This window comes from Ctenopharyngodon idella, chromosome 10 (assembly GCF_019924925.1).
Source record: "Ctenopharyngodon idella isolate HZGC_01 chromosome 10, HZGC01, whole genome shotgun sequence".
Classification (NCBI taxonomy): Eukaryota; Metazoa; Chordata; class Actinopteri; order Cypriniformes; family Xenocyprididae; genus Ctenopharyngodon; species Ctenopharyngodon idella.
Window position 1 is genome coordinate 15,507,522 of NC_067229.1, and position 14,177 is coordinate 15,521,698.

At 34.1% G+C, this 14,177-nt stretch overlaps 1 protein-coding gene across 1 annotated transcript; it reads left to right on the forward strand.

The window, feature by feature from the left end:
* The first annotated feature begins 903 nt into the window (after positions 1-903).
* On the forward strand, positions 904-12,525 carry nab1a (NGFI-A binding protein 1a (EGR1 binding protein 1)). The gene is made up of 8 exons (XM_051910934.1): positions 904-1,077; positions 2,106-2,890; positions 3,027-3,160; positions 3,598-3,649; positions 7,083-7,202; positions 7,869-8,028; positions 8,125-8,268; positions 11,350-12,525. The coding sequence occupies exons 1-8, from the start codon at positions 975-977 to the stop codon at positions 11,421-11,423; spliced, it is 1,572 nt and encodes a 523-aa protein (XP_051766894.1). The 5' UTR covers positions 904-974; the 3' UTR covers positions 11,424-12,525.
* The last annotated feature ends 1,652 nt before the right edge of the window (positions 12,526-14,177 follow it).

The window sequence follows — 14,177 nt, forward strand, 5'->3', positions numbered from 1 at the left end:
GGGTTTACTGTCTGTGGACAAGAACAATTGTCACACAGTGGATAAATGCAGAAAGCCCACCGCATTAAGTTGCAAAAAGTCTTGCAAGGCTTTTGACATATTACAGCATGCGTTTATGAAAACAAAAATGATAAAAGTAACACATTACATGACATAATAATGTCATTACATGAGCAGTCATTACAGTGAATAAAGTACTTAAAAAGTAAATATTTTGTTGGTGCTATCTGCAAGTTTAAATGTCAAAATTTATACGCCAACCACTATTCACTGAAAATCGTCCACTCTTCACATACATTCAATCACATTTTTTATTATAGTTTATTTTTGCGGCCAAAACTTTAAAGCATGCATTTACACTGACATTGACTTTTACCTTACTTAAAATGTAAATATTTTGTGTTGTTGCTGCTTAGGAGTTTAAATGTCAAAATTTAAATCGCTATTTGCCTAAATTAATCGTTAATTAATCGATTAATCGTTCCCTTTTCTAGTAGCCTATTTTCAATCACATTTTTATTTCAGCTTATTTTTCAAACTTTAAAGCATCTATTCACGCCGATACTGACTTTCAAAAGTAACCCATATCATGTTAAACATTTACTGTGATAAAAAGTGCAACAATTTGCCTGCCTGGTTTCCCTTATTTACATGTACGAACATGGACACCACAAAAAAAAAAACCTTCATATGGTGTACTGAAGGCTGTGTGGGTTCGTGTCGAAAAAAAACACTATTACCGATTAATATTCCTCAATATGTCATCATGAATGTGTGTATTTTACAGTGTGTGTGACCGTTCAGGTCTTCTCTCTCTCTCGGTATTCCGACCCACGCGCGCAGCGCAGCGCAGCGCCGCCCACGCGAGGATTTGCGTCAAGACGGCGTGGGAGTGAGAGAGCAATGCAGCTTACATCGGAATATCCCCGCACAAGCAAGAGAGAGAGAGACAGCGCGAGAGGGAGACAGCACCGATGAGCCTTCAACGCACTTTCTCTCCTGCGCGAGAGGCGGAGCGCTGCCTCGAGACAGCGGCGAGCACCGGGAGCAGTCGCGCGCACCAGCTGCGAAAGAGAGGTACGTAAACATGAGGACTAATATAAACATTTCATACATAAACATTCAGATGGGGAGGGTAGACAGTCAAAGAATGTTGATTTGAGCTAGTTGGGTATATAGACTCAATATCCGAGTTATTTACATGCATTGATCTCTTAGAGATTCCCAAGTGCATGTCAAGCAATAGTTTGAGATCTTCTCAGGTGAGTTTGCAGGAACCTGTACATGCTTGTGTGAAGAATATTGTAATGCACAGTTGTGTTTGCAACAGTATGAACTTATATATGACACAGCCTACTTGCAACTTCATTTTTAATGTGATGTTATTATAACTAAATTTGAACCTTTATGGGATTTTACCTATGTGCACTTGAGCAAGGTACTCAAATTCAGGCTGTGTCAAGAGGATTGTACCTGTAATAAGCGTAGATTAAGTCACTTTGCTTGAAAACATCTGCTAAATAACTACTTAAAGGAAAAGTGTATAAGTTTTTCAACGTTAAAATGCAACAATAAGCCATCTTTTCACAGCTTAATACAAACAACAGAAGATACACCGTTCATTAATTTCCATTTGAAATAATTAATTTCTGATTGAAAGTAAGACAGAGGTTGCATTGAGTTCCAGCTCTCTGCAGATGCAGGATTTCCAGATAAAAATTGAGCTTCAAATGCATTGTAAGTTTGCAACTTGTGTGAATAAACATTATGTGACCATCCAACTGGATATTATGTAGGCTACAGACCTTAGTCAGGGCAGGTGCCATAGAGAATTTTACAGTATGTGGATGAAAACAAGGCTGTGTGGGTAATGGGCAATGGGTAAATGCTTCTGTTGTCAGCTTCATGAATGACTTAAAACTACATTGCCACTGTAGACAAATTGTGACAGTCATACTGTGAGTTCACAGACCTTTCCTGTGAAAAAAATGACATTACAAAATTAAAATGGGTTGCGAACCTTGCTTCATGTTGACTTGAAATGTTGTCGATAAGAAGCTTGGAATGACAATGCTATGTTTTGCTCTGTGTGTTTGCATGTGTAGCCATGTCAGTGCTCCTGCCTCGTTCCTTGGGCGAGCTTCAACTGTACCGGATCCTGCAGAAGGCAAACTTGCTCTGCTACTACGAAGCCTTCATCCAGCAAGGCGGTGACGATGTGCAGCAGCTCTGCGAGGCTGGCGAGGAAGAGTTCCTCGAGATCATGGCCCTTGTCGGAATGGCGACTAAACCCCTCCACGTTCGGAGGCTCCAGAAGGCTCTACGGGATTGGGTCACCAACCCTTCCCTCTTCAACCAACCGCTGACATCTCTTCCCGTTTGCAGTATACCAGTGTACAAGCTACCTGAAAGTTCCCCAGGCATCCACAGCAACGGGCAACAGAACCAGCTCGCGGTTCCCAGGGCGTTATTACCCACAAGCCCCAGTCCTGGAAGGCTGGATCTCAGCAGGGACGGGACGCCAGGCTGCTCCCCACTGCAAGGGGCTAGCGAGAGTCGCTTCTGGGGAAGCGAAAGTGAACACAGCCTGTCTCCTTCTGGAGCCTGTTCCCCGTGTTCTCCACATGACGCTCTCGAAACTCTCGATTCTGTCGCCATCCAGTGCGTGATGGAGTGCGTAGAGCGACTAGCCCAAACATTGCCCAAGAGCAACCCCACAGAAGTCAAAGAACACGTCCGCGCCAATAAGAAGTTCAGTAAGATGATCGGCCACATCTGCGAGATGAACGAAGACGATCCGCAGAAGGAGGCGGAGATTCGGAAATACAGCGCCATCTATGGACGGTTCGATTCCAAGAGGCGGGACGGCCGGCAACTTACGATGCACGAGGTTGGTTTGATTCTTCTGATTGGGGTGAATGCTAAAATATCGGGATTCCTGCACATCTCGGACGATAATTGTGCTGATTAACAGAACATGTTGTTCCGTAAGTTTCATTTTCATTGTTGTTTCATTTATTGTGTAGCTAACGGTGAATGAAGCGTCCGCTCAGCTGTGCATGAAAGATCTATCGCTGCTCACCCGAAGAGACGAGCTTTTCACGCTGGCCAGGCAGATTTCACGTGAAGTTACCTACAAATACACCCGCAGGAGCAACAGGTAATGCGCAATTTCTCCAATTCTTCATTTGATTCTATAGAAAAACAGTTGTTAAAATAGCTTCCCTTTGTTGACATTATCGAAGGGCTTGCTTTTGGTTATATAGTAGCTGGGAATATTGCGGGAGGGACATATTATTGGACAAAAATTTGCATACAACCTTGTGACCTTGTCCTGTAAGAAATTTTAAATGTTTTTTGAGTCAACTGTTTAGAGTACATTAGCATTTGCCAACGTACTTTCAGTAACGTCACAAAACCTATGTGATTTTGACCATTTTTTTAGACTCTTATCTTTTCATGGTCTTCGATGATTCATATAAGCACCATCTTTTTAGTATTTTCACTAGTTTGTTATTCAGTAAAATTGTGTTACCGCAGTGACTGTTTGTGGTGTTTAAAAATAAGTGGGAAACTGAAAATAAATCTTTATTTTAGGTCCCACTGCGGTGATGATGATGAACCATCTCCCAAGAGAATCAAATCTGAGGTAAGTTTAAACAAGTTCTGTAGATTCAGTTCATTTTCATAAACCCCACTGCGACAAATTGCTTTATTTGCATGAGACGTCTCAGCTTTGTAATCATTTCGAGCTCCAGGTGGTTTCTCAGGACTTCTTTATTAGTTTTGCATTCTTGTCATGATATTTATTGCCTGCCGCCTTCCCATTGTGTCTGAATTTAGTGCTGTGTTTGTGTGTGCACTCTCTCCGTTAATAATCTCAGGAGAGTAATTACTGTCATGATTCACTCCGAAATGTCGCGTTCACAGCTTTTTCCCATGAGCGACGGTCTGTGCCTCTGGGTGAACATCTAAAAGTAAATGATATCGTTGTTTTCGTATCTCTGTGAGGCCTCTAAGTCAACAAAACGGTTGCAAACAAAACTCTCGAGACGTCAAATTAAAACTCTATGCGATTAATTTTAGCTCGCTTTTAAAAGCTTGTTTTTGACGGAAGTTGTTTTGTGGGGTTCTCTGGATAAAGAGAAGCTTAGTACACAAAAGCACAATCATTCATCCGCACAGGCGGAGAAGTACACAGTGGACTGAAACACATAATTGACATCATCCTGTGGGTGCTTACTGAATTACCCACGCATCGCTGTGGCTGTCTCTGCCTGAGTCTAACGTCATACGTGGACACACACACACACACACACATACGTGATGACCTCAGAGGAAAATGCGGAGGTTGTCAAGGGGCGACACGAAGTGCAAATTCGTTCAAAGGTGACGATCTGAATAACAACATAAATACTGGTGAGAGATAAACAGTAATGTTGCCATGGCAGAGAAATTTTGATTATGCATAAGTGTTTTTAAGAAAAAAAAATCTTATATTTGAAGATTAAATCCTTCAAAAAGGACCAAATAATTGTTTTTCATAAATTTGTGCATCTAAAAACTCAAGAAGTAAAAAAAAAAAAAAAATATATATATATATATATATATATATATATATATATATAATGCTAATACTAAAAGCAAATGTAAAAATAAAAATTTAAGGTTCACTATGCCTCTTACAGTATATTTGATGTCAGTGGTTTTATTGTTTAAAATGGTTTTATGAACATTTTACACAAATTCTTCTTTTATGCATCCAATATCCAAAAAAGTAAATATTGTTTTATTACTAAATTTAAAAACATATAAATTATATAAGCTATACTTATACTTATATAAACTATACTTATATTATATAGAAACTATAAACTATATTTACTGTACTGTATATTTACTCTTATATTTGTGGTCAATGTGATTTATGGCTTTAAAATGGTTTTATGAACATTTTACACAAATTCTTCTTTTATGCATCCAATATCCAAAAAAGTAAATATTGTTTTATTACTAAATTTAAAAACATATAAATTATATAAGCTATACTTATACTTATATAAACTATACTTATATTATATAGAAACTATAAACTATATTTACTGTACTGTATATTTACTCTTATATTTGTGGTCAATGTGATTTATGGCTTTAAAATGGTTTTATGAACATTTTACACAAATTCTTCTTTTATTCATCCAATATCCAAAAAAGTAAATATTGTTTTATTACTAAATTTAAAAACATATAAATTATATAAACTATACTTATACTTATATAAACTATACTTATATTATATAGAAACTATAAACTATATTTACTGTACTGTATATTTACTCTTATATTTGTGGTCAATGTGATTTATGGCTTTAAAATGGTTTTATGAACATTTTACACAAATTCTTCTTCTATGCATCCAATATCCAAAAAAGTAAATATTGTTTTATTACTAAATTTAAAAACATATAAATTATATAAACTATACTTATACTTATATAAACTATACTTATATTATATAGAAACTATAAACTATATTTACTGCACTGTATATTTACTCTTATATTTGTGGTCAATGTGATTTATGGCTTTAAAATGGTTTTATGAACATTTTACACAAATTCTTCTTCTATGCATCCAATATCCAAAAAAGTAAATATTGTTTTATTACTAAATTTAAAAACATATAAATTATATAAACTATACTTATACTTATATAAACTATACTTATATTATATAGAAACTATAAACTATATTTACTGTACTGTATATTTACTCTTATATTTGTGGTCAATGTGATTTATGGCTTTAAAATGGTTTTATGAACATTTTACACAAATTCTTCTTCTATGCATCCAATATCCAAAAAAGTAAATATTGTTTTATTACTAAATTTAAAAACATATAAATTATATAAACTATACTTATACTTATATAAACTATACTTATATTATATAGAAACTATAAACTATATTTACTGTACTGTATATTTACTCTTATATTTGTGGTCAATGTGATTTATGGCTTTAAAATGGTTTTATGAACATTTTACACAAATTCTTCTTCTATACATCCAAATAAGGAAATATATTATTTTATTACTAAATTTCAATTTAAAAATAAAATTATATATAAACTATACTTATATAAATTATACTTATATATAATATAAACTATATTTCTTAAGCTTTATTGTACTGTATATTTACTCATATGTACTTATATATATATATATATATATATATACACACACACACACTCACACACACACATATATTATAGATATTTTAGTACTAAATTTCAATTAAAAAATAAAATACTATATTTATTTTGCTTTAATATTTCTTTTATATTTTGAGGCTTTAAAATGGCTTTATGAGCCATTTACACAAAAATTGTTCTTTATGATGTCATGTTTCCAAATAAAAATATATAAAAAAAATATTATTTTAATACTAAATTTAAATAAAAAAACATACTAAATTTATTTAGCTTTAATATATCTTTCATATTTAAGGTTAAGGTTAATTGTGGTTTTAAAACAATTTTATGAAAAATTCACACACAAACATTTCTGCTGGATTTTATGCATCCAAGATCCAAAAAGTTAATATTATTGAATATTAAATTTACTTTAGCTTTATTATAACTCTTATATTTTAGCTGTATGTATTCATGCAACAAATTCTTGATCTGTTTGCGTAATTATGTGGAGTTTATTTCTAAGCTCAGAGAGAGGGGGAAAATGGTAATGAACAAAATAATGAATATTTTTAGTGCAAACATATTTGACTGGTTTTGGGAAAAAAGTAATTGCTACAAAATTGTAAAATATGATTATTTGGATGGTTCATCTCTGCAAGCGGCATGACTTGCCTCCTCTGGCACTGTGGACTACAGATGTGATGACTCAGATTGTGCTAACAGCTTTCTTCATTTGTGCAAATGTCATATTTGCACCAGACATGCAAATAAATGAAGCCATCATGGAGATATAAAACTCTTACTTCTGTCTCAGCTAGTTTTAATGAAAGTTTCCCATGAGCTCATCCCTCTCTCTTTCACTTTTTCTCACTTTCTCTTAGGATGGTGTCTACGATCTACAGGAGGCCCTTCAGGTTCTTCATACGCGCCAGGAGACGGTGAGGGAGCAGCTCACAATTGCCAAATCTAAAGGAGACGAGACAATCAGACATAGTCTACAGGTAGTTCGAGTCTGCATTAAGTTGATGTATCACAAAACATGGTGTCTGTCGTTTGCATTATTTGTTTGAAACTTTTGTTTTAGTCATTGAATGTTTGTCTAAAGTTAGTTTCAACATTGTTTCAATGTTGTTTGAACTTTGTTTTAACATTGTTTGAAAATTTATTTTTTTTCCAATGTAATTTTGAAAGAACTTGTTTTGAACTTCATTTTAATGTATTTTGTTTTCAACGTTGATTTAGCTGTTTTTAAACAATATTTGATTTGATTTGACAATATTTTGTTTCAAAGTTATTACATTTGTTTTAACGTTGTTTGAAAATGTTTACTAGAAAAGTTATTTAAAAGCTTATTTCAACAGAATTTTGTTTGAACATTGTTTGAAAGAGCTTTGAAAGTTTGTATCAAACTTGTTTGAACTTCGTTGTTTTAAAAAATGTTTTTTAATGTTTATTTTAAAGTTGTTTGAGCTACAGTATGTTTGGTAACAATGTTTGTTTGAATGTTTTAGGTTTTCTTTTGTTTGAACTTTGTTCGAAACATTCTTTCGAATATATATTTGTTTGAAATGTTAGTTTTTAAGTTGTTTGACAACATTGCTTTTTTGAAATCTTTTTGTGAACATTTTTTTCACCGTTCAGTTCACATTCAGTGTTTGTGTGTGTAGGTACAGCTGGACTCTCTGCTGGCTAAGCAGGTGGAGCTCTTGCGTGATGCTGCCGTTCAGGAGAGATTGAAATCGCTGGACTGGCGGATTCCAACTGCGGCACTGAAATACCTCACTCCCACCGCTCAGCACTGCAACAGCGGTCTCTCACATCTCTCTGGTACGTATCTCCTTATTTGCTTACTGTTACTTTGTAACTGTTGCAATTGTTTGTATCAGTGGTTGAGTATACGCACCTTTCTGTGCTTAAATACAGGCGAGAGACCCCTAAACTTGCGTCTAAGTGATGTTCCACTGGGCAGGCAATTGGCCAATGAGCTGAAGCGACATCACAAACAGAACGCAGAGGAACGACATCATAATCAGCAGAACTCTGAAGAGAGAATGACGGCAGCCACAGGTTAGTGCTCACAAGGTTAGAGCTTGTGAAGTCTAACTAACTTTGAGAAATGAACCTTCAAATTGGAACTAAAAAATGTTCTTCTACCTGATGTTATAGGAGAACCTTTTGAAGTTGCTCAAAGAACTTTTTGTTCTCTAGTTCTTTAGAAAACCATTTATTTACAGGTTCTTTGAAGAACCTAAATCTGAAGAACCTTTAATGTAACATCAATAACTTTTTTAAGTTCTATTCCAAAACCTAGTGTGCTGTCATGCTGTGTACTACACTACAATTCAAAATTTGGGTCAGTAAGATTTTTTTTTTTAAAGAAATTAATACTTTTATTCAGCAAAGAATCCTGAACAAAAAGCATCATGGTTTCCACAAAAATATTAAGCAGCACAAGTGTTTTTAACATTAATGTTTCTTGAGCAGCAAATCAGCATATTAGAATGATTTTTGAAGGATCATGTGACATTGAAGACTGGAGTAATGATGCTGAAAATTCAGCTTTGCATCACAGGAATAAATTACATTTCAAAACATATTCACATAGAAAACTAAATGCAGCTTCAAATAAATGCAGCCTTGGTGAGCATAAAATACACTGACTTTCAAAAACATTTTAAAAATCTTACTGACCCCAAACTTAGTGTACATAAGCAGCAGCATCTAAACTGAAATAGAACTTCCTAAATGACTAATCTAGAAAAATGTATACGCAGATGCAATCAGTAATATAGTGCAATACGTTTTCTATTTATGCATTTAATATGTCCTAATTCAGCTCAATAATGTCATCTAAATAAGCAGAAATTCTACGACTGGCAACACACCGGGTGCAGCTTCACCCTCGTTGCACTGCATTCTGGGATTGCCAGACTATTCACAATGGATACATGTGGTTCTGCCTTATAATTTGGCCAAAACGTGGTATCTCAGAAGGCAGCGTAGCGTTGCCGCCTACCTTTTGGAACAGCCTTCAAATGCTGTCTAGGCAGAGCTGTAATCTTCAAAGAACCAACTCAAGAACGGAGTACAAATTAAAATGGGTCTTGTTGGACCATGTATTTGCATGCATGTTGTAGCCTGGATTGGCACAGGTTTATCTCAGTATCATCCTGGCACACTGACACCTACACCGCTCCATTAAACCCTGATGTGTCAACGTAACGCACGCATCAGCAGGGCTTCAGAGAACTTTTTGTAATATATGCAATCTCTTGCATGCAAATGTCCTCGATGAAGGTAGCACTTTCTCTCTGAAACTCCTACCTCCCTCTGCAAGCTGCGTTAGTCTGCCGCGAGTAGGTGAGGAAGAAGGGGGTGAGGATTTACTCGTCTTTTTGACGTTTTGGGTTTTTTCTTCCGCCCCAATGTGGGCAGAGCCTGATGTCAATCAGTGTCATTTACTGATCGCACTGGTCGTTTGAACTGATTTGAATATTTGAAAAATACGTTTAATACCCTCAACTGTCTATTCAGTGATATAGATTTGAAACAGTAAAAAGTACCATCCTTTATTTTGGCGTAAGCACTTACAATATGTGTTTGTTTACTGGAAATGGCTGAAATATGTTGAAAATTCCAAAATACTGAAACTGCTATGTTGCGAGAATTGAGACAATGAGGTTCAAGGTGGTTTTTTAATGCACTTTTACTTGTTAACTTTTGCACACAATGCACCAAATATTTATATATTTTATATATATATATTTAATATTAAGTTAACCCTTCCCAATACATTCAACAAATAAAATCGAAATGAATTTAGGGTTCAGGGATAATTTTATAGTGCAAAATTTTCCACCAAGTACTAATTTATTATGTTATTTCTGCAGTATTTGTATTATTTATTTGGTAACACTTTACAATAAGTTTCCATTTGTTTACATTAGTTAACTGTATTTGTTTTTCATGAACTAATACTTCTAAAGGATTTATTAAATCCTTCTATTAAGTTATTTCAACATTTACTAATACTTTATTAAAATCAAAACTTGTTTCTGTTAATATTAGTTAATGAACCTGAGCCAACATGAACTAACAATGAACATTTGTATTTTAATTAACTAACATTAAAAAAAAAGGTTAATAAATACTGTAGCGGTAACACTTTAGTTTAGGGTCCAATTCTCACTATTAACTAGTTGCTTATTAGCATGCATATTACTATGATATTGGCTGTTTAGTAGTACTTATAAAACACATATTAATCCCTTATTCTGCATGACCATATTCTACATCCTTAAACCTACCCAATACCTAAACTTAACAACTACCTTACTAACAATTAATTTAGTTTATTGAGGCAAAAGTCGTAGTTAATAGTTAGTTATTAGTGAGAACTGGATCTAAAGTGTGACCATTGAAGCAAATATATTGCTCATTGTTAGTTAATGCATTAACGAACATTAATTGTAAAATGATACCATTAATGTTGAGAAATATTTAGTATTTTGGTAAGTATTAAATATTATTTTGCTAAATATTTATTATTTAGCTTGATTTGACTATTGCCTCGTTCTAGAACTTTGACATTTGATGAGTCTCCACATAATCAAACATATCTTGAATCTCAGTTCCACACATTTCTTCATTGCCATTTAACTTAATGCAAGCAAGCTAACCAATATATATTAAACAAATTAATTGTAACAAAGTCCCTTTAAGACACGTCATTTGACTCGGCGGCCATCTTTGAAACGCCTCTCGGGAAGCTATTTCAGTCATGCAAGTACAGCTCCTATCTCTTTGAATGGGAAACATCAAATTCTCTGTTCACCAAGCTTACGGTTAAATTTCACATTTGAAATCACCAGTGAATTCTGATAACAATTGTCTCATAAATTTTGTTTTTTAATGCTCAAATCATGTCAAAAAACTGCATTTACTACACGTGCAGTCATAAGCGTGCATGTCAAATCACTGACTGTAACGGCAGCTCCAGTGATGCAATGACTTTACCAATTGATGATTGGCTTTTTTATTTAGAAGGCGGTACTTAATACGCATTGCACTTCCTCCCATTCATATTTGAGTGTACTGTCTTTGTATATCTAAAGTCTTTGGTTTTAATCGATTGCCTTTTTATTTCAGAAAACGGGTCTCAAAAAGAGCCGAGGCTTCTGGACAAGAAGACCATCAAATCAGAACCAGAGGACTCCAGATAACATCTTCAGCCTCTGAATAAAACCTGCGTTTTGTTTGCTCAGTGGATTTAGTACTGAAACTGTGTGGCCTTAAGAACTGTAAATGCCTAGAGATCATTTTATTTAGATTTTTAGTTTTTAAGAATTATTTTTATTTCTAATTTTAGAACAAAAAACATGCAGTCGGTGTATACAGGGAAATTGTCTAAGAGTGTATTTGTGACTGTGCATCTTTTTGTACATAATCTGTGTTTGTTTATTTGATTGCATGTCTTATTCGTAAAGTATTTTTATTTAATCTATTCGTTATTCAACGGAAGCACTCTCCAACTGAAGTTTCGTAGAAAACGGTTGTGTAGTCCTTAGATTAGTTGATAATTTTAAGGTTAAATGATGACATTCATCTGTTCGTATCGGTTTGTCAGTGAGGATGAACTTAACGTGTACTTTGTAAAAGAATACTGAATATGTAGAATTAGATTTGTGTGTTTTTGTGATTGCGTCACTTTAGATGTTAGTACTACAAAAAAGTGTGTTCTTTATTTGCTACCAGCAACTCTAGCCTTACGGCCCATTCAAACCAAGAACGATAACTATAAAGATAACGATATATCGATAATTTTTATCCACACCAGTGGGTGATATCTTTCTAATAAGTGCATGCTGCAGTTTTGTCATCTGCCACTTTAAATTCTAGAGTTCTTTAAAGCCTGGTGGACTCTGATCGGCTGTCATTGTTTTTATTGTTTATCTGCTGAAGAAAAAAATCATTCTAAAAAGTGATTCCAACGACATTGTTGTGGTGTGGACTCTGCTATTCTTTTATATTTAGAACTATATCTTTATTGTTATGGTTATAGTTATCGCCCTTGGTGTGAACAGGCTTTGATTCTCAGCATACAACATTGTATATCTCACTGTCGTTAAACGTTAACTGTTACATTGTGACTGTGATTTTTTCTTAAAAAAGTTTTTTTTTCTTCACACTTGGGTGATTTGTTAGTTAGCTGTGCTAGTCTGTTGCGTACTGGTCTTTTTCTGTGTACATTTGTCGTGTTTCACTCTTTTGTGTCTTGTCTTTGTGAAATTGTTTTACAAATAAAAACCAAACTGGAACAACGTAGTTCACGAATTTTTCCTCTTTGCTTCAAGTGTTCTTAAGATATACATGTTAATAATAAAATAAACATGTTATTAATGGGGGGGAAAAACATGAGATGGAAGGATTCATTATAACTCAGAGGTTTCATGTTTGCGTTCCCCTGAGAAAATTTGCATTTGCTCACAAAATTTTGGGAGGAAACTCTATTTCAATACTTTTGCAAGAGAGTTCAAAGGTTTTGCAAACTAATGTATAAAATACTATTATAAAAAAACTAATGTATAAAGTATAAAATATCAATACATTTGTATTTAATTTTATTTAGATATTTAGATCATATTTAAAGGTGGCATGAAACAGATAGTCTTTTCCCTATTGTGACGTATGGAACAAGAAAAAATGTTGGGCAGGACTTGATTTCGTCCACTGGGAATTGATTGGATGGTTGTGGTTTTGAATGTAAAATTAATTTAAAAAAAATAATGTTGTCCACGGTTTATAATTTATAATAAAAACTGCAATATCCCATAAAAATAAGAATTGTCCATTTTGATTTCATGGTGACTTTAATATTTACATATATAACTTTTTATATATAGACCCGTTTTAATTTATGATTGCCATTAAACTTTATATAAGCAAGCTAACAACTTAAAAATGTATAAAGGCGGCCTGAAAAACGGCTGATAATTTGGAAGCAGCTCATAAATCTAACTGATCCAAGCAGCTTCCTGTTCTGTTTATGTCACACACATACGTTAATGCAAAAATGCGCCCACGCTCTATACACGCACAATTTGTGTGTTCACCAGTCGCGTAGATCTAAAGAAGCCCAACACGGGTGTTCCTCAGGAGACACGTCACTGAGCACCTACAGAATCTCTGCGTGTGTGTGAGCGGTTAGAGCACTGTGGTGACCCAGATGTGTGGGCGGTGCCTGAATGTGGGCGGAAGCATTTCGAACAGCACTGTAGCTCACAGAAAAAGCTTTTGTCTTAATGGAAGTGGGATAGGGTTAGGGGCACTTATTTAGCGCTTGGATTTTATTTTATTTTTTTAAGTATTATTAAAGATCCACGTGTCGGGATTAGCAGTAAATGCAAAATATAAGCTCTTCAAAAAAATAAAAATTAAACCTTTACTTTGGTTCGCCAGTGCAGGATTTCCCATGACGCCTCTCCTTCCTGGGTTTAATCATGAACGTGAAATCTCACTCCGTTAAAGGCCATGTAGATCTTGTCTCAATGGGAGAGAGGAAACATGCCTCATTTTAAATATACTACTTTTAAAATCCATTGAGTTGTCTTGTGCATTAAAATGAAGGGTGGTGTAATAATATAAAAATAAAAACAGCAAATAATTAGGATTGTAATATATATATATATATATATATATATATATATATATATATATATATATATATATATACACACACACACACACACACACACAATTCTAATTATATATACATACACTACCAGTCAAAAGTTTGGAAACATTACTATTTTTAATGTTTTTGAATGAGGTCTCTTATGCTCATTAAGGTTGCATTTATTTCATAATAAATACAGAAAAAACAGTAATATTGTGAAATATTATTACAATTTAAAAGTATGGCTTTCTATTTTAATATACTTTAAAATATAATTTATTTCTGTGATGCAAAGATGAAT

Coding starts and splice junctions, on each gene's coding strand:
- nab1a (XM_051910934.1), top strand. CDS start 975: ATGAGCCTTCAACGCACTTTCTCTCCTGCGCGAGAGGCGGAGCGCTGC. Junction 1,078..2,105: donor GCACCAGCTGCGAAAGAGAG/GTACGTAAACAT, acceptor TTGCATGTGTAG/CCATGTCAGTGCTCCTGCCT. Junction 3,650..7,082: donor CCAAGAGAATCAAATCTGAG/GTAAGTTTAAAC, acceptor ACTTTCTCTTAG/GATGGTGTCTACGATCTACA.